This window comes from Sphaeramia orbicularis, chromosome 2 (assembly GCF_902148855.1).
Source record: "Sphaeramia orbicularis chromosome 2, fSphaOr1.1, whole genome shotgun sequence".
In the NCBI taxonomy this organism is placed as follows: domain Eukaryota; kingdom Metazoa; phylum Chordata; class Actinopteri; order Kurtiformes; family Apogonidae; genus Sphaeramia; species Sphaeramia orbicularis.
Genome location: NC_043958.1, coordinates 6,866,641 through 6,891,514, shown reverse-complemented (window position 1 = coordinate 6,891,514; position 24,874 = coordinate 6,866,641). Strand labels below are relative to the sequence as shown.

Below are 24,874 nucleotides of genomic sequence, written 5' to 3'. Positions count from 1 at the left end.
ATAACTGGGGCTGTATGTAATTTGGGATTCTTTCTATTGTAGTTTATTTAAGAAGAGCCACTACATATTATTTAACATGCACTGGGGTTTGTCATGTAAATGTGCCCTTTCTCAGTCACTCAGTCTGACCTGAGGTTGCTGCCCATATGATACGGCTGACAGCTTGAATTAGACTGTCAACTTGATATACATTTTTTTGTTTATCATGGCACATAACTTATATTTTACGGAGGTTATTTCTATGCAGGATGGGTTTGTCACTGTGGTTATACAAACACGTGCATTTTGTAATGCTTGGTTTTCCTTCAAGCTGCAGAAAAGGTCTTAGGGGACCCACTCATCAGCTCATACAAGGGAGGAGTTTTACTGTGTGTTGTGGCAAATGTGAGTAACCAATGGCTTCCATCAGCACTATAGGAGAGCCTGCCTCCGCTGTTGGGTCTCCCCCTGTCCATGTAAGTGCTTTTCATGAGGGAGTTTGGAGCAGCCATACACTTGGACTCCAGAGGGAGGGTCTCTGAGTGTGAGATTTTTATGTCTGTGCTTCCATTCAGTGGATGCTCAGTGGCCCTTGCACAGCTTGGATTTAACTGTTGAGCGGCTGGTTAACAGGTGGCGTGGTGGGAAACAGTGAGAGCTCTGTGTGGCGTTCGGTAGCTCTCTGAGACTCTTGGACGGCTGCTGCAGGACTGAGCGGCATGGCCAGGATCCAGATCCTTCTCCTGGTTCTCTGTGTGGGGAGCCTGGAGGCCTGGTGGTGGGTCACAGATACAGAAACCACCACGGAGACCCCGACAAACACGATGGCAGAAGGAACAACAGCTGGCACCGTCACACCTGGTGGTAAAAAGGAGGAGGAGGAGGATGACAACTTGTCTGGGGTTGGGGAAGAAATCATCAACGTGGCCAGTGGAATCCGTAAGTTTGTCGCGGCGTGGGATGCATCGCCGACCCCAACCCCGACCATAACCCCGACCCCAACCCCAACCAATGGAACTGCTACTAACGGAAGCCTGACAGAGGTGGAGAGCGCTAACCCTAACACAACGGGTAATCCAGACAGGTTCAGTGGGGTGAGGGTGGAGGGGGGGAGTGGGATGGTTTCAGGGGATGCTGCTGAGTCAGGATCCAGGGCTGATCCTGGGTCAGATCTAGAGTCAGTCAAGGATTCAAAAGACCCTCAAAGTGGTAAGGTCTTACTAAGTAATATCACTGCTTTAACTGTAGGTGAATTGTCTAACATCAGTGCAACTAACGAGGTTGATTTTAATTCCACGCTAACCTACCCTGATAGTCACACCAATGGTTCTTACCCACCTTGTCTCCCCGTGCCCTCTGATTGGCCGCTCTGCTCTGGCAAACGGCCAAGGTTTTTCATGCTGCCCAACTTTTTCAATCACACATCCGTGGCGGAGGTAGGGGCGGTCCTACAGGAGTGGGCATGGCTCAAAAGGGCAGGGTGTCACCAGGCCACAGAGTGGTTCTTCTGCCTCCTGCTGGCGCCCAGGTGCTCCTCACCTGTCTCTCCCCCACACCTGCCCTGTCGCAGGTTCTGCCATGTGCTGCAGGACAGCTGCTGGGCGTCCCTGGACATCGGGCGGCTCCCGGTGGAGTGTCACATCCTGCCCGATCCTGAGCACGAGCCCGGCCATCCTCCATGCTTGTCAGTTAGTAACTGGAAAGGTAACCCCGGCGGGTTAGAATGTATCCCGTGTGGTGATACATTTTGAATCCGATGTCACGTCATTTTTTTTTTTGTCATGTTTATGCGTTGTTCTGGGTGTGTGTCCATCCATAGACATGTAAAAGACATGTCCACGGGGCTCAAATGGTGTCTTGTCATTGTTTTTTGGCCCACTTTAAATATTTTTGCATGTTTTATCCATCTGTTGGCCTTAGTAGAGTTCAACCCTTAACATTTGAATAAAACGTTCATACTAGTTCAAGAAGCTGCAAAACCTTAGCTACTGTTTACTCTTAATAAGTGTTTGATAAAAGGTTTTTAAGAACTGTTCTTGCTTTAAATCTAGCAGCTGCAAAACAATAGTTAACTTAAAAAACTATATATGCAATAATATTATGTGTATAATTAAGTATGTGTTTTAATCTAATTCTAATAAAGCATAAATAAAGGCCTAAATGAATAAAGGTTTTAATTGATATTATTAAGTAGCTAACAAGTTGCAAGTGTTTCTAAAGGTATTTTCCTATCATAATAACCTATTACATAACATTCACTAACACCTTAAAATAAAGCGTTATCAATTTTTGATAATGTAAGTTTTTCCTCTTACAAGGCAGCACTTGGTATTTTGATTCTAGGACTGTTTAAAAAAAAAAAGTGCAGCAACTTGAGTGATGCAATCCATCAAAACGAATGTTACATCAGCTTCTGTTATTATCAATTAAAATTTCTCAGTGATAAATGGGTAAGACAGTTTCATGTTTGTGCAGGTACACTGGAAACAAGAGGATTCCTGGAAGGTTCTTGTTATGCCATGTAATATTAGCCAGTAATACAACCATGTGCTTTTCAGAGGTTGAAACATGCAAAAAAAAAAAAAAAGAAAAGAAAAGAAAAAAGTCACTGTGTGTCTGCTGCACATGTCCAATGAAGGTTGTTTAGTGCAAATGCATGGTGCACAACTGAGATTCCGTCACTGTCCTGGGCTGCATGTCATGTTATTGTGATTGTCTTGTCAGCTGCAGAGTGCAAAATTGCATCTGCACTGTTTTTACAGTCAACAATGGTCAGCAACAGCAACACTGCAGGTTCTTTGAAACCCTCCCCAGTCTGTAAGCTATACCAAATAATAGTAATCTGACTATTTTTTCCAGTTGTTGTGTATTTAAGTGCATTTATATCAACAAAAGGATGAGAAAAGCATAATGTACACAGTTTAGATTAGACACACTTATGGTTGAAAATCCTCCAGAGGCCTTTTTCCTTCCTCTGTGTCTAGAAGTTTGATAAATTTTGCAGCATGTTGCCTCAGTTATATTACTATACATTTATCTAATCATATGCTTTCCCACTGGAATATTTAATGTAAATGTCCGGGGCTTAAGGAGCTGAGTTTTGTTATGTTCCATTCTTTAACCAAGTAGGGTTGTTGTTTAGATGACCTTTCAACTCAGACATAAACCACACACTGAGTAAAACATTGGGGCTCTCTCAGAGACAGTTATATGTGTGGGATACTAGTGTGTGTTACATTTGTTACATAACCACTCCTACATTTAGTACTGCTGTATCATTGTACTTTCATAGAGTTTTCGGGCGTCTGTATTTATTTTTCTGAGAAGTTTTTAGTTTTAATCCCCACATTTTAACCCAAATATCTTTACTTTCTACTCCTGATATTTTCAAAACAGGTTAATTACTTAGTTTTAATACATTTGAGTCAAGTTGAGTTTGTGCACCTTCTTAAAATTAAGTTTCATTTCAATTTATCAGCACACATAAATAAAGATTAAACAAAATGAAGATGGTACGAAAGATTTAACATGATGAAAACACTGTAAAAGATGTAAATTTAGGAAAATTATATTAAAAAAAGTTAACATGGTAAGGACAATTTAATATGACAAAAAGAACATATCAGACGTAACACTACAAAAACGATATGAAAGATGGTAACATAATGAAAACAACAAAATTAGATGAAATCATTGTAAAAGAATTAAGATGATGAATAGTGTAAAAATGCCAAATGATGAAAATGATGTAAAAGACACAACAAGACAAAATAATATAGAATGAAAACTATGTGAAAGATGTCACATAACAATACAAAAATGATGTAAAAGATGACAAAAGTCTGACAAAAATAATGAAAGACAACATGACAAAAACAATGTTAAAAATTTGACTTGACAAAAGTAACATAACATGATGAAAATTACAAAAAAAAGGTAACATAATGAAAACAAAACATGATGAAAAAATGTTGAAGATGTTATATGACAAAAACTTGACAAAAATAATGAAAAAGACATAATATAACAAAAAATAACATGATGAAAATTATGTAAAAGATGTAATAAAACAAAACCAACATAACAATAAAAAAAGATGTAACATGATGAAAACATGATGAAAATACTGAAAAAGACATAAGACAAAAACAGTGTTAAAAATTTGACTTGACCAAAGTGACATCACATGATGAAAATTATGAAAAAGATGTAAGAACAAAAACAACATAACATGATGAAAAAATGTAAAAGACATAACACGACAAAAACATGACAAAAATAATGAAAAAGACATAACATGACCAAAAAATAACATGATGAATACGATGTAAAAGATGTAACAAAATAAAACCAACATAATAAAAAACGATGTAAAAGTAACATGACATGTAACATGATGAAAATCTGACAAAATTATGAAAAAGACACAACATGACAAAAACAATGTTAAAAATGTAACTTGACAAAATTAATATAACATAATGAAAAAATGTACAAAAAAAAAAACATAACACAACAAAAACATGACAAAAATGATGAAAAAGACGTAACATGACAAAAAAAATGTGATGAAAATGATGTAAAAGATGTAACATAACAAAACCAACATAATAAAAAAACGATGAAAAAGACATAACATGATGAAAACATGATGAAAATAATGAAAAAGACATAAGAAGACAAAAACGATGTTAAAAATTTTACTTGACAAAAGTAACATTACATGATGAAAATTATGAAAAAGACGTTACTTGACAACAAAAAATAACATGCTGAAAATTATGTAAAGAAGTAGCATTACAAAAACAACGTAACATCATGGAAATATTGTAAAACATGACAAAAATTACACAAAATATGCAACAAGACAAAACAATTTGAACTTTATAACAGGACAACAGCAGTATATGAGGAACATGAGGAACATGACAAATGATGTAACATGAAAAAAATGATGTAAACCGAGGTAAAAATGATGTCAAACACCCAACAACAAAAACAATGTAAAAGACAAAACATGACAGTGACGTTAAAAGAATCTATACTTGTACAGGAATAATGAATATGTGGATTTTGGATGATAAATGATCAAAACTTAATGACACTGACTCAATTTACCTTCAACTTTTGACCTCATGTTGTGAAATTCTGGCGCGCTGTCATTAAACGGAATTTACTGGGCATGAATTTCCATAATTTCTGCGTAGGCTCATCCCATAACACAGACAGAAGGGAAAGGCAGGGAGATAGGAGGCATGAAGCGATTTGTACGTCAAGTATTTATTACCATGAGGGAACTTTTATCCATTTTCTTATCAGGGGATCATCTTTTTTCTGAACTTGAAGAATTTATCGGGAGGTAGCACATATGGTACGCACGCATTTCCACTGCAATGTTTCATACTATGATAAACTGTTGACAGTGGATTATCTTGGTTGGACAGGATAGTTGGTCGTTTGTCACATGCAGGATCAGTCCAATCGGGTTCTAATCAGCGCCGTCACATCCTACACTTGCATGCCGGCCGTGCCTTTCCATTCCGGGTTATCTGCTCCCCATCATGCTTTCGCCGTTTCTGATCTGCAGCCTTGGAATTTTGTGTGGATTTAGAGCCGACTGGTGTTTCAGCATCCAGAGACACAGCGAGGGAAACAATTGGCCCATCTGTGGTGGGGGTGGGAACAGGAGGGGGGGGCTGCGGTTGGCATTTATGATAGTGGCGGTGGGTGGGAAAATGGCCCGGTCCGAGTGAAGAGTGTAGCGACTGTGTCCTCGGTTCGGGGGAAAAGGGCAGCAGTGTCCGGGCCAATAACAAGAGAGCCTTGTGGCTGGGATGAGACGGGGCGGCCCAGCGTCTCTGCCAGGGGTCAAAGGGCACAGCCAGCCGCCCACCCTCCAAAACCAGTAACACTTGACGGGTGGCAATTAAGTGTTCAGCCGAGCATTAAAGGATGAGCAGAGACGGAGTGGGACAGAATCAGAAAGAAGCCTCTATGCAGGCAGGGAATTACCCACTGTTTAAGGACAAGCCCTTCACACAGGACGCCCTTCATGACATTTATTTACATGTTTGAAGGTTCATTTTGGACCCATTTATCAGTGTGGGGCAAGTTACTTCCAAACTGTAATACATTACAAATTACTTGTCACATGACACCTGTATTACTTTGAGTTTACATACTAGCCTGGCCAGCCAAAGAGAAATCCACCTGGAATCACGGGGCTTGAATCCAAATAAGAAGGCGGGACTAACAGGTGCCGAGTAAACCAATCACAGACTAGAAAAGCACTCAGAGAGCGCAGACTTCCGCCAAGGCAGATCAGCCCCCCCCCCAACACCACCAAAACTTAATCATTTGTTCCTTGTGCCGGTATCAACATTTCCTGAAAATTTCATCCAAATCCGTCCATAACTTTTTGAGCTATCTTGCTAACAGACAGATGAACAAACAAAAAATCCCCCACCCCCCATCCCTGTCCCCCCCAATCACCACCAAAATTTAATCAGTTGTTCCTTGTGCCAGTATCAACATTTCCTGAGAATTTCATGGAAATCTGTCCATAACTTTTTGAGTTATCTTGCTGACAGACAGACTGACAGACCCCATTACACTTGGTGGAGGTAATTATATATTTTATCAGTGTTGTGCAAGTTACTTCCAAACTGTAATTTATTACAGATTATTTGTTACATGACTCCTGTATTACTTTTGAGTTACATACTGGCCTGGCCAGTCATCCGTCATCAGTCATGTGTTTGCTATTTCTTGTTGTGACTACTGATTAATTAGGCACACTTGGATTAATCCGTGTGTCCAATCATGAAAGACAGGAAATAAAGGACCCACCTGAAGTTCAGGAAGTAGTGGGGCTGTGCAAAGAGTCCATCGCGGGGCTTGAATCCAAATATGAGGGCGGGACTAAGAGGTGCCGAGTAAACCAATCACAGATATGACAGACGTGACGCTCTTGTCAGAGAAACTTTGGCGGGCCGGTTTTGGCCCCCGGGCCATATATTTGACACCCCTAGATTAGTCTTTCATTCTCTTTCATTATTATTGCCTTATTTAAACATCCTCAACTGTGTGAAGATAAAAAGAGTGAAAATGAAACTTAATTAGTGACTTTAGTCTTTATAGTGTAATATGGCATCTGTATGTGTACGTTACATCATTTTAGATTATTCACATTTTATTGTTAGAATAGTTTGTAAATGTAAATATTTTTATAATGCAGGTTGACACCCTTGACTGTTAATGTCTTTAGTGTCATTTTTCCATTTTGTAAATTCATCCTGTGGGCCAAATTGGACCGTTTGGCCGGCCGGTTTTGGCCCCCGGGCCATATGTTTGACCCCCCCTTAGATAAGTCTTTCATTTCCTTTCTGTTGAATGGAAAGCATTATCTAAACACCTCCAACTGTGTGAAAATATAAAGAGAGTGAAAATTAAACTTAATTAGTAACTTTGGTCTTTATGGTGTAATATGGCATCTGTATGTGTACGTTACAGTGTTTAACATTATTCACATTTTATTGTTAGAGTAGCTTATAAATGTAAATATTTTCATAATGCAATCTGACACCCTTGACAGTTAATATCTTTAGTGTACTTTTTCCATTTTGTAAATTCATCCTATGTGTATGTTACATCATTTCAGATTCAGATTTATTAATTATCATTCAATAAAAACATCCCAGATGCTGTTACAGAATGAAATTGCAAAATGCACAGCATGAAATAAAACACAGAAAAAAATTTTAAAACACCAACTAAAAACAACCCATATATATAATAAAATATTAAAAACTGCACTAAAATAAATAAGTTAGTGAAGGTAAAAAAATATTGCACGACGGAGGGGTCACTATTTCACCTATTATTGCACATTCTGTATTGCACTTCACTCCCTCAACTTTTGTGAACATTATTCACATTCTATTGTTCAAATAGCTTGTAAATGTAAATATTTTCATAATGCAGTTTGATACCCTTCACTGTTAATATCTTCAGTGTCATTTTTCCATTTTGCAAATTCATCCTGTGGGCCGTATTGGAACCTTTGGCGGGCTGTATTTTTGACACCCCTACTATAGATACTAAGTACTTCCAAACTTTTGCAGCTCTCGTCTCTCAACACCAACTAAATTCTTCACAAAGTGCAAATGTACCTTATTTCAATTGGACTGTGGCCAAAAAAACCTAATTATTCCAAATCTGCGTCCTCTGACTAAAGCTTGAAGAGACCAAAACAAATCCCCCTGATGTCATATACACTCAAAGAACCGCCATCAGTCAACTTTAACTGACTCTCAGCTTATTCAAACATGGATTAAAGTTTGAGGCTGAGGCTGTTGCAGCTGCTTTGCCTCTGTTTGAAGTGTTAACTGCTGCGTTTCAGCCACACAGTCCAGTTGGTTTGGTCTGGTCCCGGGGGGCAGAACTACAGCTGGGGGTGTTAATGGTTGAACCTACTGCTCTAATTGGGACTGGGGTCACTTATTGATGTGTGAGGTGTTTAAAGTCAACTCTGCAAAATATTGAAGGTCCCATTCCCCCAAAGAGACCCTTGTACTTTTTTTTTTCTTCTTTAAACGTAGAGAAACAAACACACTCTAGTCCTGCGTCTAAAATAAACTGTATGAATATTTTCAATGGTTAGATAATTATATGAACCCATTATTGCAGTATTTACATTTCCATAAAAGGATTGCAGATGGAGGTTAGTGATGTATTGGACTTTAAACCTTAACTTGCAATGCAGCACATTTACAAGTCGGACATATTTTTGTATATTTATAGACGGAGGAATGACGGGGTTTCACTTTTATGCAAAGGATATTTAGGTTTGTCAGGAACAAAAGAGCTTAACTTAAAACTAATTCAAGGTTTAACCCATAAAGACCCAGTGCTACTTTTCTTTAGATTTAACCTTTCTTTAGTGATTTATCACCATTTATTATAAATTATATGCTCTGTTTTGCGTTTTTTTAAAGTGAAAATCATATATTTCTCTATATTTAATTCACTGATCATGTAGATGTTCATAAAAGCTCAGATTAAATTTGAAGGTTATTATTTCAAAAACAGAAGAAACTGATGAAAAATGTACTTTTTCAGCTAAGATATCAATAACTAAATGTACAAACAAGTGTATTCATCCACTGTCACTGATCCAACTCCATGGGTTTTATTGGTGAATTAATGTTGTAGAAGAGGACGGTGTTTCCATGGTAACTACGAAGCCTCTGAACATCCAAATGGGTCACATCTGATGAATATGAAACGATGACAAACTGTATTTTATGCACATTATTTACATGTATTGGTAGGATTAGTGGATCTACAGGTATTAAACAGTTTACAATCGTAGATGGTTTTGGTCAGTGGTGGATGTTTGGGTCTTTAAGGGTTAAGTTCCTTCCATTCCAACTCAGAGTTCAAAAGTTTTCCTTGTTTTTCTCATGGATTTTCTTGGTTGTAAATGTGAAGTTTGGCCCTCTGAGGCAAACTTTAATATTAGTATCTGCTTCCTAAGCTTCAAAAAGTGTATTTTTCCACTGGACTGGGATTAAATTTGCATCCAAAAAAAAAAAAGGATCATTTGCAACATGGAAATAGTTTGTAGAGTTATTCATGTCACCACTATATTTCACTTTGTTGCACAAGATGTTGATTCTACATAGCATCCATTTATTATTAGTCATCAGATCTAAGTTAAGGTATTTGATCTGGCATAAAAAGTACTGATACATATATATATCTTCATATCTGAAAACCTCTTTTTTTCCCCTTTTTTCCTCAATATTTCATGAACCTTTTGGCTGAAAGTGTCCTGTAAGCATTAGCATTCATCGCAAATACATAAACATTTTAAAGATGCTATTGTATCCATTATTATTATTACCCAAGAAAGTTTTATTGAATAATTCAGTTTTGTACTTAATCCTTCCTGTAGTATTTTTATTTCATATTTGTAGTGTAAGTGTAGTAATCTTCTATCTCTGTATCATACCTATTAAGTAAAGGTACAGTTTGTAACAGCTTTTTTAGTTCCATATTAGTTTGTATAATTATTTTCCATGTTTCTTTTTTCTTTCTTTTTTTATTATCTAGTTATTTCACAGTTTCAGATCTTCAAAACCTTTGGATGAAACACCACTTTATTTGGATTAGCTGGAACATCTAGGCTTTAAATATATGATGCATAACAATTATGACCATTTTAAGTGTAATAAAGTCAATAATGTAATATGTTATTATTATTATTGACGTAGCATTAAAAAAATCCTTTGAAAATGTAGCAACTGCAGCCAATAATGTACCAGTACATAAATAGGAGTGCATTTTTTTTGCAGATTTAATGCAGTTTGCTCATCAAACATAGATATAGTGGATGAACTAGTCTTTGTATTTTTTCATTAAGGATACGTGCTATGCAACACAGTATCTCCGTAATTATGTCTCCAATATTTTACCACATTATTGGCTGTATTACACTTAAAATGACCAAAAGTATTATGTAACTGAAAGATATTACATTATTGACCATTGTTGTGTTATCGGTTGCTACACATCATACCCATAGGATTGGTTTAGGGTTTAGAATCGGCTTCTCAAAACATTTTTGGCTTTGACTCTACCTGTATGTTCTTGTTGCATTTTGCATATTGTCACATCACAGAGTTTATTTAATTAAAGTGTCAGTGTTTGGTAGCTTTGTGCCACTTTGAGTCAAAATATCATAGTTAGCTTTTAGCATAACGTAATTAAATTGGTCTGTCGGGAAAGAAAAATTCTACCCCTGTCTGTGGTTTCTGTTTTTGGATTGTTTATAATCTACCCCGTGAAAGGAAGTTGTTGTCACTCATAGGAGTTTAAGTACTGGGGATATCATAGACTGATAGATGTAATTACCAAATCCATGTGAAGGGTCTGTCTCACTGGTTTTAGCAGACAACATCATATCACTCCTATCCTTGCATCCCTCCACTGGCTCCCTGTATGTTTTAGAATTGATTTTAAGATTTTACTGATCACTTTTAAAGCTCGAATGGGCCTGGCCCCAAGTTATATAGAAGAAATGCTAGTTGACTACTAGCCAGCACGCAGCCTTAGATCCTCAGGGGGGCAGAGGGCTCCTGGCTGTTCCAAAGTCGAGGCTTAAATCAAAAGGTGACCGGGCATTTTCCATCAGGGCCCCTCGACTTTGGAATGGCCTGCCCGAGGAGATAAGGCTTGCGGAATCAGTAACATCTTTTCAATCACTTCTTAAAACACATTTTTATCGACTTGCTTTTATGTGATATCTGTCCCCTTTTTAACCTTAATTTTTAATTTCAATTTTTAAATTTGATCCTGTTTGATAATCAGCTTGTTCATACATCTCTCTAATTGTGTTGCTTCTGTTTTAGTGTTTTTAGTTGCTTCGTGTATCCTGCTGTTGTGCTCTCTGTCAAAGCACTTTGTAAACTTTGTTTTTAAAGGTGCTATACAAATAAAGTTATTATTATTATTATTAAATCCAACTGCTCTAGACTATGACTTGCAAAATTGGAAAGTGTTTGATCATTTCAGTGCAGATTTTCCTTCCTTATGTTTCTTAGTCTCCCTTTTCCCCTTGGGGGGGGGGGGCATTGACACTGCAGCAGTCAATTAGTCCCACAATGACATTTCAGTATGTTTTAGCTGGCATGTTGTATCAGTGCAGGCTTTTGGGACTGATCCCGTCTATGGGCTTTATCCCTTTCGGAGTCCCTCATGGACCACTTTCCCATGGACATCTGACACGCATTTCCTTCCCGTGCCTCAGTCTGTCCATCTGTCTGTCTGTCTGTCGGTCTGTCTGTCTGTCCTTCCTTAGTGGCAACATCCTTTTTTCACACAGTCAAACAACCATTGAATTTCTTGAGTGTTGGAAAGTACAGGCATGGCACCACAATAATCCTGTGGAACAGAATACATGAGCTCATTTTTATTTGGCAGTGCCTTCAGGGCTGTATGTTCCATACAATAGAGCCTGTGAGCGTGGAGAAACAGAACCACAGTGTCAGGTGCAGAGTTCCCACGTTTGCATGTTATGCCAGCGTCCATCTGTTCAGTGGATAACAGCGAGACTAAAGGAACAGCTGATCACTGACTTACAGCTGAGAAGATGAAGGGGTTTTTTTATGGCCAGTGTTGGTGTTGGGGGTAGTTGTTCATAGTCTTTACTGTGTTTGCAACTTTGGGGCAGAAGTTTGGTAAAGACTTCCTGTTTTCAAGATTGAAGAAGTTTATTGTCATACTAGTGCGTTGACCTGTGGGGAATCACAAGTTCTAGATGTGGTAGTTTTTATGCTGAGGAGAAAAGATGTTTTATAGGTACTGACATAAAAATTAATTGGTTAACCATGATATTTAATTTTTTTATTTTTTGTAACTTAAATCTTTTTTGAGTTTTATGTAGAATTGTAACAGTAACCAAAAAAAGACAAAGACAAACAAAAGAAACCCCCCCCCCCCAAAAAAAAAACAAAACAAAACAAAACAAAAAACAGACAAACGAGAGCACAAATAAGTACAAAAGAAAACAATGAGCCCGGGTAGCAACAGACAGTCTATTGATTTTGTGTAAATATAGTCCATTTATTCCACTTTTTATCCAGTTGTGGTTCTTGCAGTCTCAGTCTGTGTGTTAATTTTTCCATTAGAGATATTTCTTCAAATGCGGATATCTGCTGGTCCTTTGATAACTATGATACTTATTATTTACATATGATAGTTGATGTATTTCTATTACAACTGTTTGAAATGTGATAGTTATTATTTTACATACAGCTATTAAAAAAATTATTAGACCATCAAAAGCCATCAGATACAATGGTTATGCAATCAAGTACTAACTCCTGTGTGTATCATGCGACTAAAACAGACAGAAAAGAAAACATGGAATGCCTAAATGCATTGTTTTAGGCAGTACAATGTCATATCTATTGATGTAAAAACTGGAGTGATTTTGGTTATTATCAAGAAAACATGGAAAATGAATAGATATCAGCTCTGAAATTAAACTACTATGAGCTATTTTTGTTGTTATCATTATATTTGTCCAAATAAATGTACCTTTAGTTGTACCAGGCATTAAAATGAACAAGAAATTGGAGAAAACAAGGGTGGTCTTATACGTTTTTCTGTGACTCTATTTAGTTGATGTAATAGATTACAACTGGTACTGATGATATGCTGGACTTCATCATTGCCAATACAGAGGGTGGGATGTGAAAAGGGGGGCTGTTTTTAAAATCAGCCTCTATATTTGTTGTGTATTCATGCATGCTGTACCGCATTTGTCCAGCAGTCACCGCCAAAGTATTCGGCATGATTGTAAGGCTGTTGTATTCCAAAATTATTAATATTACTTCAAATATTGGTCCTATCAACTTGCTGTTTTCGCTAGTGTCTTTCTTGACCAAAAATACGTAAGTATGCCAAACAGCAGCAGTCAGCTCTTTCCGGATTTTGTGTGATGCTCGAGACACACACACACACACACACACAAACACACTCACACAGAATCCACTTCCCTTTTAGAACAGAAGATACACAGCAATACTAAGCAATGAAATTCTTACTTTGCGAGTTTCCTCCACACGACTAATGTAAAAAATTAAAGTAAACTATGATGAATTAAAAGAAATAAACTATAATTAAAACAATTTAAACTAAAAGGAAATAAATGAAATAAACTGGAAACTAAGCAAGGAAATATAAATAGGTAAAATAAAATAAAACAAGTACTCAGGTGCAAAAAATTAAAGATGGATTGTGGAAGATACAAAATTTTGTCACAGTGGTAGGGCATTGAGTGCAAGTATTTTTAATGTTGTTGTGCAGATATGCAGTAATATGTCCAAATGTGAGTTGCAGTTAGTCAGTGGTTCAATAGCCTGATGGTCTGTGGATAAAAACTGTTCCTTAGTCTGCTTATCTTTGCTTTATTTTAATATGAGGCTGAAGAATTTGACAGGAAGCAAACTCTGGTTTCACACAATCCAGTGCCTATTAGAGAAAACAAGTAGATTCAGACCTGATTTTCCAACAGTATAAGCAGCAGACCCCACTTGTCCACTATGTTCAGACTGCAGACAAATCTGATTTTTTTGCCCATATGTGACCTGTATCTGATCTGCTAAAGACAGTTTGAACAGCACAAATCCGATTTTTTTCAAATCCAACCCAGGCCACGTTCATATGTGGTACTAAATCCGATACGTATCTGATATTTTGCAATGTGACTTCAGTCTGAGCAGCCAGGTCGCATTTATCCGACCTTTATGTCATTGCAATGCGACAAACGTCACAATTCTGCGTCCCAGGAGAGGGGGAGTGGCGGGAAGAACATGCATACTTCTGTAAACACAGTGCGTGTCTGCGTGGTCACGTGTTACAATCAGGACCTCTTCTGCCCATGCGGGTCACTTCAGGATCATATTCAGTTCATTTTCAAAACTGATAGAAGTCGTATTTAATATGCAATATGAACGAGCACATAAAAAAAATCGGATTTCACCAAAAAATCTGAATTGTGCATTAAGACCTGCTGTCTGAACGTAGCCTTCTTCTAACTTTTTATGGCAGAAATAGTGCAAATATTTGTATCCAGGTTTCACAATCAGAGCTAAAGGCTAAAAAAAACGTCATGTTCAAAACTGTTTGGACCTGACCCTGTGCATCATGATATTTTAAATTTGTACAGGCGTTGGTGGGGGGCACTTTACGATTCCGCCACTTAGACCACATTGGAAGGTGGTCTGAGCTACTACCCTGGGAACCTGACAAATCCTAGAGCTCATGTTTCATTTGCTCTGGCAGATTACGCCTGGCTCCAACCCCCTCCACCCACTCTGTATCAGATAGATGGCTGTAATTGAACTATCATGAGTTGATAGCTGACAGAAATATGTCCTTGTTTTTTTACATTTTTGCATGTTTTGTAAGTGTCCATGTCTATATTTTGTCAAACCTACTTCACTTGTTTCTTGTTTCTCACTGTTTCACTTGTCCATATTAAACCTCCACCTACAAACACTCGATGCTACTGTGCATTAAGCTTCTTGAGCTATTTAGTTTTGCTGGAACACTCCAAGAACTACACCCAGACTGTATTGGTCTGATCTCTTCTATTAATTTCTCCCAGAGATTTGAAAAAAATGCAATGCATGTGGTTTTTACAAATGGAAATGATGCATATGAGACATGTTAGGAGATGCATAGTCATGTTATGTATGAGAGGAGCCTAAATTTACTGTAGTTTCTGTGTTATCACGAAAATGGGTGACCATCCTGTGGTTGTCTTAGTTTTAATTTATTCCTTAATGTGGAAATAACAGGTCTGTTTACACTGTAATGCACGGTAAATGAACAATAATACTTGCCTTTAAATAATACAGTGTTTACCACCACTTGTCTCATATAGTGTTGTGATCATGTTTCTGATTTTACTCATTTTCCAGTATAAATTCCTATAAAATACATGAAAAATAGACCCAAGTATGAAAAATAATTCCTGAATGGTAGAAGTATAGTCTTTCTGGTTTTTGCTTTTGCTATATCCACAAGTCCACATAGGAAGAGTAGGTCTAAGGTTGCAAGATTACAACTCTGATAAACACATTTGAAAAGTAATTGCTTCAAATGCTACACAATAGTCATTTAACCACACTGTTACTGGTTTGGAAGAATAGTTGGCCGACCTGACAATAAGGCTCAGCATTTACTGGTTTAATGGTCTGTTCAGTGGAGCTGTGGTTGTAGCGCTTCCAGATGTGAATATTTAAAAATAAACCAAGAGAATGTTCTCAAAGTCACAAACAAATTCACATATCAGCGCAGAGGACTGTATGGTCATTTTTCATCTCAGACATTGATTGCATGCTGAATTTGACCCAACCAAGTTGTGCGGCGGCAGCTGCAGCAGCTGTGTCACTGTGAGATTAACCAATAGCAGGTGCCCTCAATGGGAAGCTGACCACCCTGCATGCCCTGCTCCAGCACCAACTGGACAAAAATCCCAAAGGATCCATGTTAAGCTGTGGCTGCTGAGCAAGTCAACATAACAGAACACTGAGCATTCATGGCACAGGGACTTTGAGTACTTGTATTTGTGTTTTGGAACATGTGTTTGGGATTATCCCCTGCCAGTTTAGTGTTGGTCAGTGCAGATGTGTTGGAAGTAGGGGCTGGTTATGTCATAAATAACTCTGAAAAGCAGACTGCCCTCTCAACAGGTAGGTCAGCAATGTAACAACAAATGTCAAAAACATGAGGCTATATTGATGTTTAAATGCTCTGCTGTGGGGATAAATTCAGTGCTGTATTATTCTTCCAAAAGTGAGTCAACCCCCATAGACCCAAAGGTTAAAATGTCCAACTTTACAGCAGAAAAGTTTTTTATGGCCTGATACTGGTTTCCTGTCTTCTGTAGCTAATTTACTAATTCATGATTGCAGTATGTGGGTTAATTTTATATAATACACCCCGGATATTCACCTGCTGAGACATTTGTTTAAAAAAAAAAGAAAAAACTTGTATTTTCAAGATTGTCAACAGATTTTCCTATTTAGTAACATTTCATGAGGTTTACCAGTGCTTAGTTGCAATAGTCTACACAGTATGTTAGCATAATGTGGCTATGATAGTAAATATTAGCATTAATTTAGTGTTGCATGCAAATTAGTCCAGCTAGCACTAATTCTTTCTTACTTAACTCAAAGTCAGTTGTATTGTTTGATACACCTTATCATCGCTTAGCAGTGTGGTCGGTGTTTTCAGTAGCTGAAGTTAGCGGTAGCATTAGTTTGGCTCCACCCATTTGGACAAATATAGTCGCAACTGGCTCTGAAAACCCAAGATGGGAATGGCCAAAATGCCAGAGTTGAGACTTAAAAATTCCAAAAACTACCGGGTCATGATGGCTATGTTCTTTTCTTTTATATCTTGGTATGTAATTGCTTTTATTTTGAGAGACTGGGTGCAGTTTATGCCCCATTCTTTAGAAAATTCCCTGCTGTAATCCTAAAGTATAAGCTGGAAACACTGGTCTACAAGTAAGATGCTTCTAGAATAAAAGTAGTGACACATTTTTGAGTCACTAATAAAGAATAAATGCTGACCAGTTCAACTTCAAAACACTGTCTGTACATTACAATACACTTTACAGGTTCTTTGTACTGCAGCAGTAATAAATCTGTTGATTAAATGTACATAAACCAATATATTTATGCGTATAATAAGACTTTATCATATACAAAACATCAGCTAACCAGTACTTTTGTTATTTGTTTTCCAATTTATTTGATTAAAGTATGTATGATTTTTCATATTCAATGTCTCAAGTAAGTAGTTTCTAAAAAAACAAAACAAAAAAAACCAGCAGTGAAATCAATTAGTCTGGAAGAGTAAGTCTTTAGATATATTTTTTAAGCCTACACCATAAATCATCACATTTTGGAAAGCTCAAACAAGAGAATGTTCTGTTTTTTCTTAAAATAAATTACTAAATTATTCATGTAGCTTTAATGGTTGCCAATAAACTAATCATTTCAACATGAAGTTGTTTCCTTACATGAGGAAATGTGAGAAACAACTGCCTTTAGTTAGATTTACTGTTATGTAACAGAAACTGCAGCTGAAAATGTCTTCTTCTGACTGGTTTCCTGATTTATATTTGTCTGGTCCAATAAAAAGTGATGTTTACGGTCCATCTACCATCAGGATCAGGTTCAGATTCTGTCTTGTGGGCATCTTTCACGTGGACTCAGCTGCTGTTTCTCCGAGTCACCGTTTTCCCTTCCCTCTTCAACTAAACACTTAGAAAACTTAACAGGATGCACTGTTACTTAAACATCATTTTAGAAACGTTGGGAAACCCCCACCTCCACTGACCTCTGTGACCCTTTAATGCACTGATAGTACGTTCTGACTTTCTGGTCAGTTTCACTCATGAATCTGTGATGACAGGCGACCCTCTGGAGAACGCTGTAAAAGAATCCGCCAGACCAGAACGTCTTCTCCCTTGTGATGCTGATTTACGAGAATATAATGGTCAGTCTCAAGGCTGCCCCTTGTTTCCCTTCAGGCTGTTTGAGTGGGATGGGAACTGAAATATCAGCAGTTTTCATAAACTTCATCCCTGGTCTTTCACATAATAAAAGTAGTAAGTAAGTGGAAGCTGGAGGAGAGATTTGCCAAATCCTCTGTCTAACTGGGCTGTCAAAGTAATAATCTCTGTTTGTATTAACCCATAAAGACCCAAACATCCACCAGAGACCAAAGGCATCTACTGATCTACACTATTTAATACCTGTTGATCCACTAATCCTATCAACACATGTAAATAATTGGAGTAAAATGCAGTTTTTCAGCTTTTCATGGTCATCAGATATGACCTATTTAGATGTTCAAAGGCTCCGTAGTTACCGTGGAAACACTGTCACCTTCTTCAACATTGATTCACTTGTAAAACCCATGGAGTTTGATAAATGACAGCAGTTGTAGACACTTGTTTTATGTTTGATTAATATATTTTGTTGAGAAAGTCACTTTTTCTTCATTTTTTTCTGATTTATTCTGAGCTTTTAGGAACATCTACATGATCACTGGATTAAATATAGGAAAATGCACGATTTTTGCTGAAAAACTGCAAAATACAAAGGATGATAGTGTAATAAATGATGATAAGTGACTTGAAAAAGAGGGAAAAAACATTTGGAAGTTGTGACAAAAATAGTTATGGGTCTTTAAGGGTTAAAGAATCAGTCCAGTAAGTATACTCTCTCATTTAATTGAATCGTAAACCCAGCTTTTTGTTATGAACGTAATCAGTGCTTTTTTTATTAAAGGATTCACAAAATCCAGTACATAAGTGCCAGAGAGTGGAGGCTGCACTAAAAATCCCATCAATTTTTAAAGTTTCAAAACCATCTCTTTTAAATGTAATGCAGTGTGCATTATGTTTATAGCGTGACCTATTTGTATTTCCAGTTTAATTGCATTTTAATGTAATTTCTGAAACACAGTGTAGGTCTCTGTTTATTCCAAGCCCTGTTATGGGTTTAGAGTTGCATGGCAAGAAGAAAGAAAAAATCTGCGATCAAACGTTGCCATTTGAGGTCTGTGGTTTGCTGTTTGACCTGAGGGTCAGTGTGGTTTTGGACTTGTTCCTCTACATTGTGACCAGAGGCAGTTGTCGTTCGTGGGTTGGTTGGTTTTAACTCATTTAAAGCAGCCTGTTGTACTTTCTGTAATGGCAAACCTACAATTTTAACCCATAATCTTATCCTTATGTTAGAAAAGTACCAAAAATAAGAGACATTGTGCAACCCCAAATAAAAGGAACAGCGTGAAAAATGCAAAAAAAAAAAAAAGAATACAATGATATTAATATTTACTTTGGAGACGTCTGGACATAATATATTTCATGTTCTAACTGGTCGACTTCATTTCATTTGTAAATATCCATTAATTTCTCACATTTAGGCTACAACACATTCAAGAAAGCGCTGCAAAAAGAGACACTTGGGACTAATAATATGTTAAAGTAATGAAATGGGGTGATGTGAACAGGTCACTGCTATCATAATTTGGTAGAAAAGCCAGTTTGACAAGAAATGTGTGAGAAAATCATTGAAATGTTTATAACAATGTTCGTCAAAAAAGCCTTGTAGGGGATTTGGATATTTCAGTTTTCAGGGTGTAAAGGGCAAGGGTTCAAGTCTAAACTAAATACAGGGATCTGTGACCCTCTGACTGAGCTTCATCTAGACCCGATAGAACCACATGGATCAGGATTACAGTGGAGAACCTTTGTAAAGATCTACAATACGGAATTATAGACGCAGATGTATGTTCAATCTTCACTGAGCCAAAAGGAGGACTTATGCTAACTGTGTCTACAAGTGCCATGGTCTTCTCTGACTGTTACCAGCAATAAGTCCAGAAGTCAGGGTCTGTCCTGGTCTGGGGTCAAAGGTCATTCCACTTTTGTGAAGCTCCATTAATGCTGAAAATCACACTTAGATTTTGAGGTAACACATACTGACACAAGATGACAATGGTGCCAGGGTTGTCCATGCAGATTTAACAAGACGATGCAAAACCACGTTGTGCACACATTCCAAAAGTCCTGGTGCTGCACTGATGTGGTCCCCATTTGTCCGCAAAAGAGAATGAAGCATCTTAAAACACTAAATTTGATAATGATAGACAATTTTACAAAGTGGTAGATGCTTAATTGCTACGACTTTTTTAATGTGTTGCAGCCTGAATGTAAAAACACAAACACAACACACAAAACGTAACATTTGTTGTGTTCATGCTGTCCATTTTAACATCACTGCATTCTCTTCTAATTTGCATTTTCCATAATATTCCAACTACTTGTTATTTTTGTTGATGATTTTCATATTTTCCTTTCCAAAGAACGTGTGTTTTGCTGATCATTTCTGTGTTTGTCTGTCTTTGAGTCTGATACAGTGGCCCTGAAGTGCAAAACATGAATGTAAAAGAGACAACACAACCGCAAAAGTGAAAATATGAACGCAAAAGAGAAAATGCAACTGCAAGAGAGAAAACATGAATGCAAAAGTGAAAACACAAACACAAAAGAGAAAACACAAATGCAAAAAAGAGAACATAAACGCAAACGAGAAAATGCAACTGCAAAAGAGAGAACACGATTGCAAAAGTGAAAACACAAACAAGACAACACGAATGCAAATGACAAAACACAACTGCAAAAGAGAAAACAAATGCAAAAGAGAGAACCCAAATGCAAACAAGAAAACACAAACGCAAACAAGAAAACACAAACACGAAAGAGAGAACATGAATGCAAAAGAGAGAACACAAACGCAAACAAGAAAACACGAACACAAATGAGAAAACACAAACGCAAAAGTGAAAACACAAATGCAAGAGAAAACACAACATCAGCTCAAACGGAAAAGGGAGGTACCTTTGGGTTGCATGACTCGATGCTGATTGGACGACGTCACTGCCCATCTCTTTACCCAGAAGTAATATATTCTTTTCCTTCCGCGTTGAGGTATTGTTGTTGTGTTTTCTCTTTTGCGTTCGTGTTTTGCACTTCAGGGCCACCGTACCAGGCCTTCGAATGCTGCCTTCAAGTCCAGTTCATGAGTCTGTCGTTCTGTGTCAGAAAATACAACCAACCAATCACGTCCCAGTGAAATAATGACAAAATGTGTTTGTTGGCAAGTGCTTATTTTGTTGCAATCAGATGTTCGTCTTTGTTCTGTGATGACTGAACTCCAAAACGTAGAGTTCTGTTCATATTTGTCAGTATTTGTCATGTATGTGCAAGGATTTATGTTTTTACATCCCGAAGGCCTGGTGTGATTCTTTGAGCTCATGAAGGTAAATTATCGTTTTTCTTTCTTTTTGCAGGAGGAAGTGGTTTTTCTTTCCTCCAGCTCATTGGCGACCCGTTGCCTGATGAGGTCACCAGGGCGTTCGGACCTCGAGGAGAGGCCACCTACGTCTTCACCTCTGCGGCGGTGTCGGGTCAGCCGGCTCTGGCCCTCGTCCCCAACCCTTTTTACCGCCACTTCTCCCTCCTCTTCCACATCAAACCCACCTCCCCCTCCGCCTCCGTCCTCTTCTCCATCACCGATGGGCCGCAGAAGATCATGTACATCGCCGTCAAACTCAGCGCTGTGCGGTCGGGTCGCCAGAAAGTGCAGTTCTTCTACACGGAACCCGACTCTGAGGCATCGTACGAGGCGGCCAGCTTCGACGTGCCGAGCCTGGTGGGCACCTGGACTCGCTTCTCGCTGTCAGTCTTCGAGGAGCAGGTGACCTTTTACCAGGGATGTGACTCCGAGCCCCAGGTGGTGAAGTTCGAGCGATCGCCAGACCTCATGGAGCTTGATACGGCTTCAGGGATCTTTGTGGGTCAGGCTGGAGGAGCTGATCCTGACAAATTCCAGGTACTTTGATGTTTTATCTGGCTTATGCACAGATATGGAATTAAACATTGATGTGGATGCAAGTCAAGTCACATATTTGTCTGCCCAAAGTTTACCTCAAGGAGCTTTATAATCTGTTCCCGCATATGTACAAGAGAACATGGTCTAAGACAGGGGTGTCAAACATATGACCTGGGGGCCAATTCCGGCCTATGGGATGAATTTGCAAAGTGCAAAAATTTGTATCAGTAGTAATAAAAATTTTGGGTCTGGTAACAGAAGTTTAACCATGACTTTTACAGCAATGTTATATATGCTGCTGTTCCACTATATTTGGCACAGAATGTAAAAAGAAACCGAAATAAATGGCTTTAACCCTTTATAGGGCACTCATAGAAATACAGTCACAGCAGAAAAAATTATTAGACCATCAAAAGTCATCAAAAACAATGGTTATGCAATCCAGCACTACTCCTGTGTGTATCATGTGACTAAAACAGACAGAAAAGAAAACATGGAATGCCTAAAAGCACTGTTTTTGTCAGTACAATGCCATAGATATTGATGGAAGAACTAAAGTGATTTCGGTTATTATCAAGAAAACCATGGAAAACGGCTAAATATCAGCTCTGAAATTAAACTCTTATGAACTATTTTTGTTATTATTATATTTATCCAAATGAATGTACCTTTAGTTGTACCAGGCATTAAAATGAACAAGAAATTGAAGAAGACAAGGGTGGTCTAATAATTTTTTCTGCTACTGTACTCTGAAATTCCAAATTTCAGCCTCAGTGTGTTATTGGAGGACATTAGAAGACTTTGTTACTTTTCTGAAATTTTTCAAATTTTGTTATTGTTGAAAATCAAGATCAGTGAAGTTACCATATTTGGTTCCTTACCCATAAGTGGCAAAAAAAAAAATAAAAAGTAGAAGAAGTAAACATAAAAATCACATGAAAAACACATGTAAGGTGAAAAGAACTTGTGTTTTAGAAGATTAGACTAGCATGCATGCTGATCCAGACCCCTGTCCACATTCACATTATCCCTTTGAACATCATTCCTTTCTAGGGATGTAACGATATGAAAATTTCATATCACGGTTATTGGGACCAAAATTATCACAGTTATCATTATTATCGCGGTATTGTTGAAATTGTGCTCAAAATGTTCAAAAAGTACTTAAACACACACAAATAATTTAACCAAGTAGTATTTTGAAAAAAATAATAATAATAATTGGCAAAATGCACTTTCTCTGGGCATAAACATTCAAGTATTAACCTATAGGGGTCTGAACCTGTTTTGGCCGTTTTTCAGTACTTTTGATTTTGCCTTTATATACTACATAAACAAATGTTTACTATACCCATGTTTGGTATCTTTTTTTTCAGCACAACTTCATTTATATCAACTGCCTATTATTTTTTTCCCATTAACCTACCATATTAAAATAAAAGGCCAGAAAACACAAAAAATATATAAAATCCGATTTGAAAAATGTATATAATTTATTGCATAAATAACACAAAGATGCTTAATGAACATTTTCAAAGACTTTAAAAGTGAATATTGGTTCCAAATATTAGGTATAGAAAATTAAAATTGTAATAAATTAAAACTATACTCAAATATTTGACATAAAACCATATCTTTACACAGGCGTTTTCTCCGGAAAAGTGCGGTAATCAAACACGGTTATCATAATAATAATAATAATAATAATAATAATAATAATAATTTATTTGTAAAGCGCTTTCAATCAAAGTGCTGTACAGATATAAAATCAATCACAATAAAACATAAAAACTAAAAACATTAACAGTAAAAACTAATCAAGACATATAACACAGAGTAAACAAGTGGGTCTTGAGCTTTGCTTTAAAAACCTCCACAGAGCATGCCTGCCTTATGTCCAGAGGAAGACTGTTCCAAAGTGTTGGCGCACGGAAAGAAAAGGCTTGCTCACCAACAGTCTTTTTCCTGACTTTAGGCACAGTCAGGAGGCCAGATCCTTGTGAGCGAAGGGCACGAGAAGGTGCATACATTCTAACCAGCTCCGTTAAGTAAGAAGGTGCTGCTCCATTTAAAATTTTATAAGTCAATAAAAGCACCTTAAAATCAGCACGAACCTGACATGGAAGCCAGTGAAGAGAGGCCAACACTGGGGTAATATGATCATATTTCCCAGCTCCAGTCAGAACCCGAGCTGCAGCATTTTGCACCATCTGCAGGACTCGGAAACTTTTTTGGGCAATCCTGAGAGAATTAGAATTTAAACGGTAATACTAACCGTCTGCAGTTTTACCGCAGTTTATGATTATACCGGTAATTGTTACATCCCTATTCCTTACATTAGTACCATTACTTCATGGTACCTAACAAAGCAGGTTCACTCACTGTTCATGCAGAGGTGGACCTTACACACCCTGGAGACCACACTGGACCTGAGATTGTCACTGTCTTGTAATGTATGAGGAAATTACCAAAAATAGTCACTTGCCCAATAAAGGGTTAAAATGGCAGCAAAACTCAACACACAAACTCATGCAATTTTGACAGCCTTTAAACCAGGGGTGTCAGATTCATTTTAGTTCGAGAGCCACAGTCAGCCCGCTGGGATCTCAGGTAAAACAGTAGCATCATTACCCATAAGTAGTGACATGTCCAAATTTTATACATTTTCACCAACATAAAATGAAAAAAATTAATACATATTATGTGCTAGAGAGGTCTAAAGAGTGAAATGCATAAACTTATTTTGGGATTAAATGGGTTAATTTTTCCAAGCATTACAAGCTGAAGAAATAACACAGGTTGTGTCTTCCAGATTTGGGCAGAAGGAGGCTGTGAGGGTGTCACACCTTTCATCAAATATTCCATGTTTAGATATAGACTTTGGAGGATTGCGATGAAATCACCCA

General features: G+C 37.6%; 1 protein-coding gene across 1 annotated transcript in view; it reads left to right on the top strand.

The window, feature by feature from the left end:
- The first annotated feature begins 466 nt into the window (after positions 1-466).
- Positions 467-24,874, top strand: part of LOC115430742 (collagen alpha-1(XVIII) chain-like) — a 64,678-nt gene continuing 40,270 nt past the window's right edge. The window contains exons 1-2 of the mRNA XM_030150935.1: positions 467-1,050; positions 21,427-21,968. Coding sequence (XP_030006795.1) covers positions 699-1,050; positions 21,427-21,968 — 894 coding nt within the window. The 5' untranslated portion in view covers positions 467-698. The remainder of the gene's footprint in view (positions 1,051-21,426; positions 21,969-24,874) is intronic.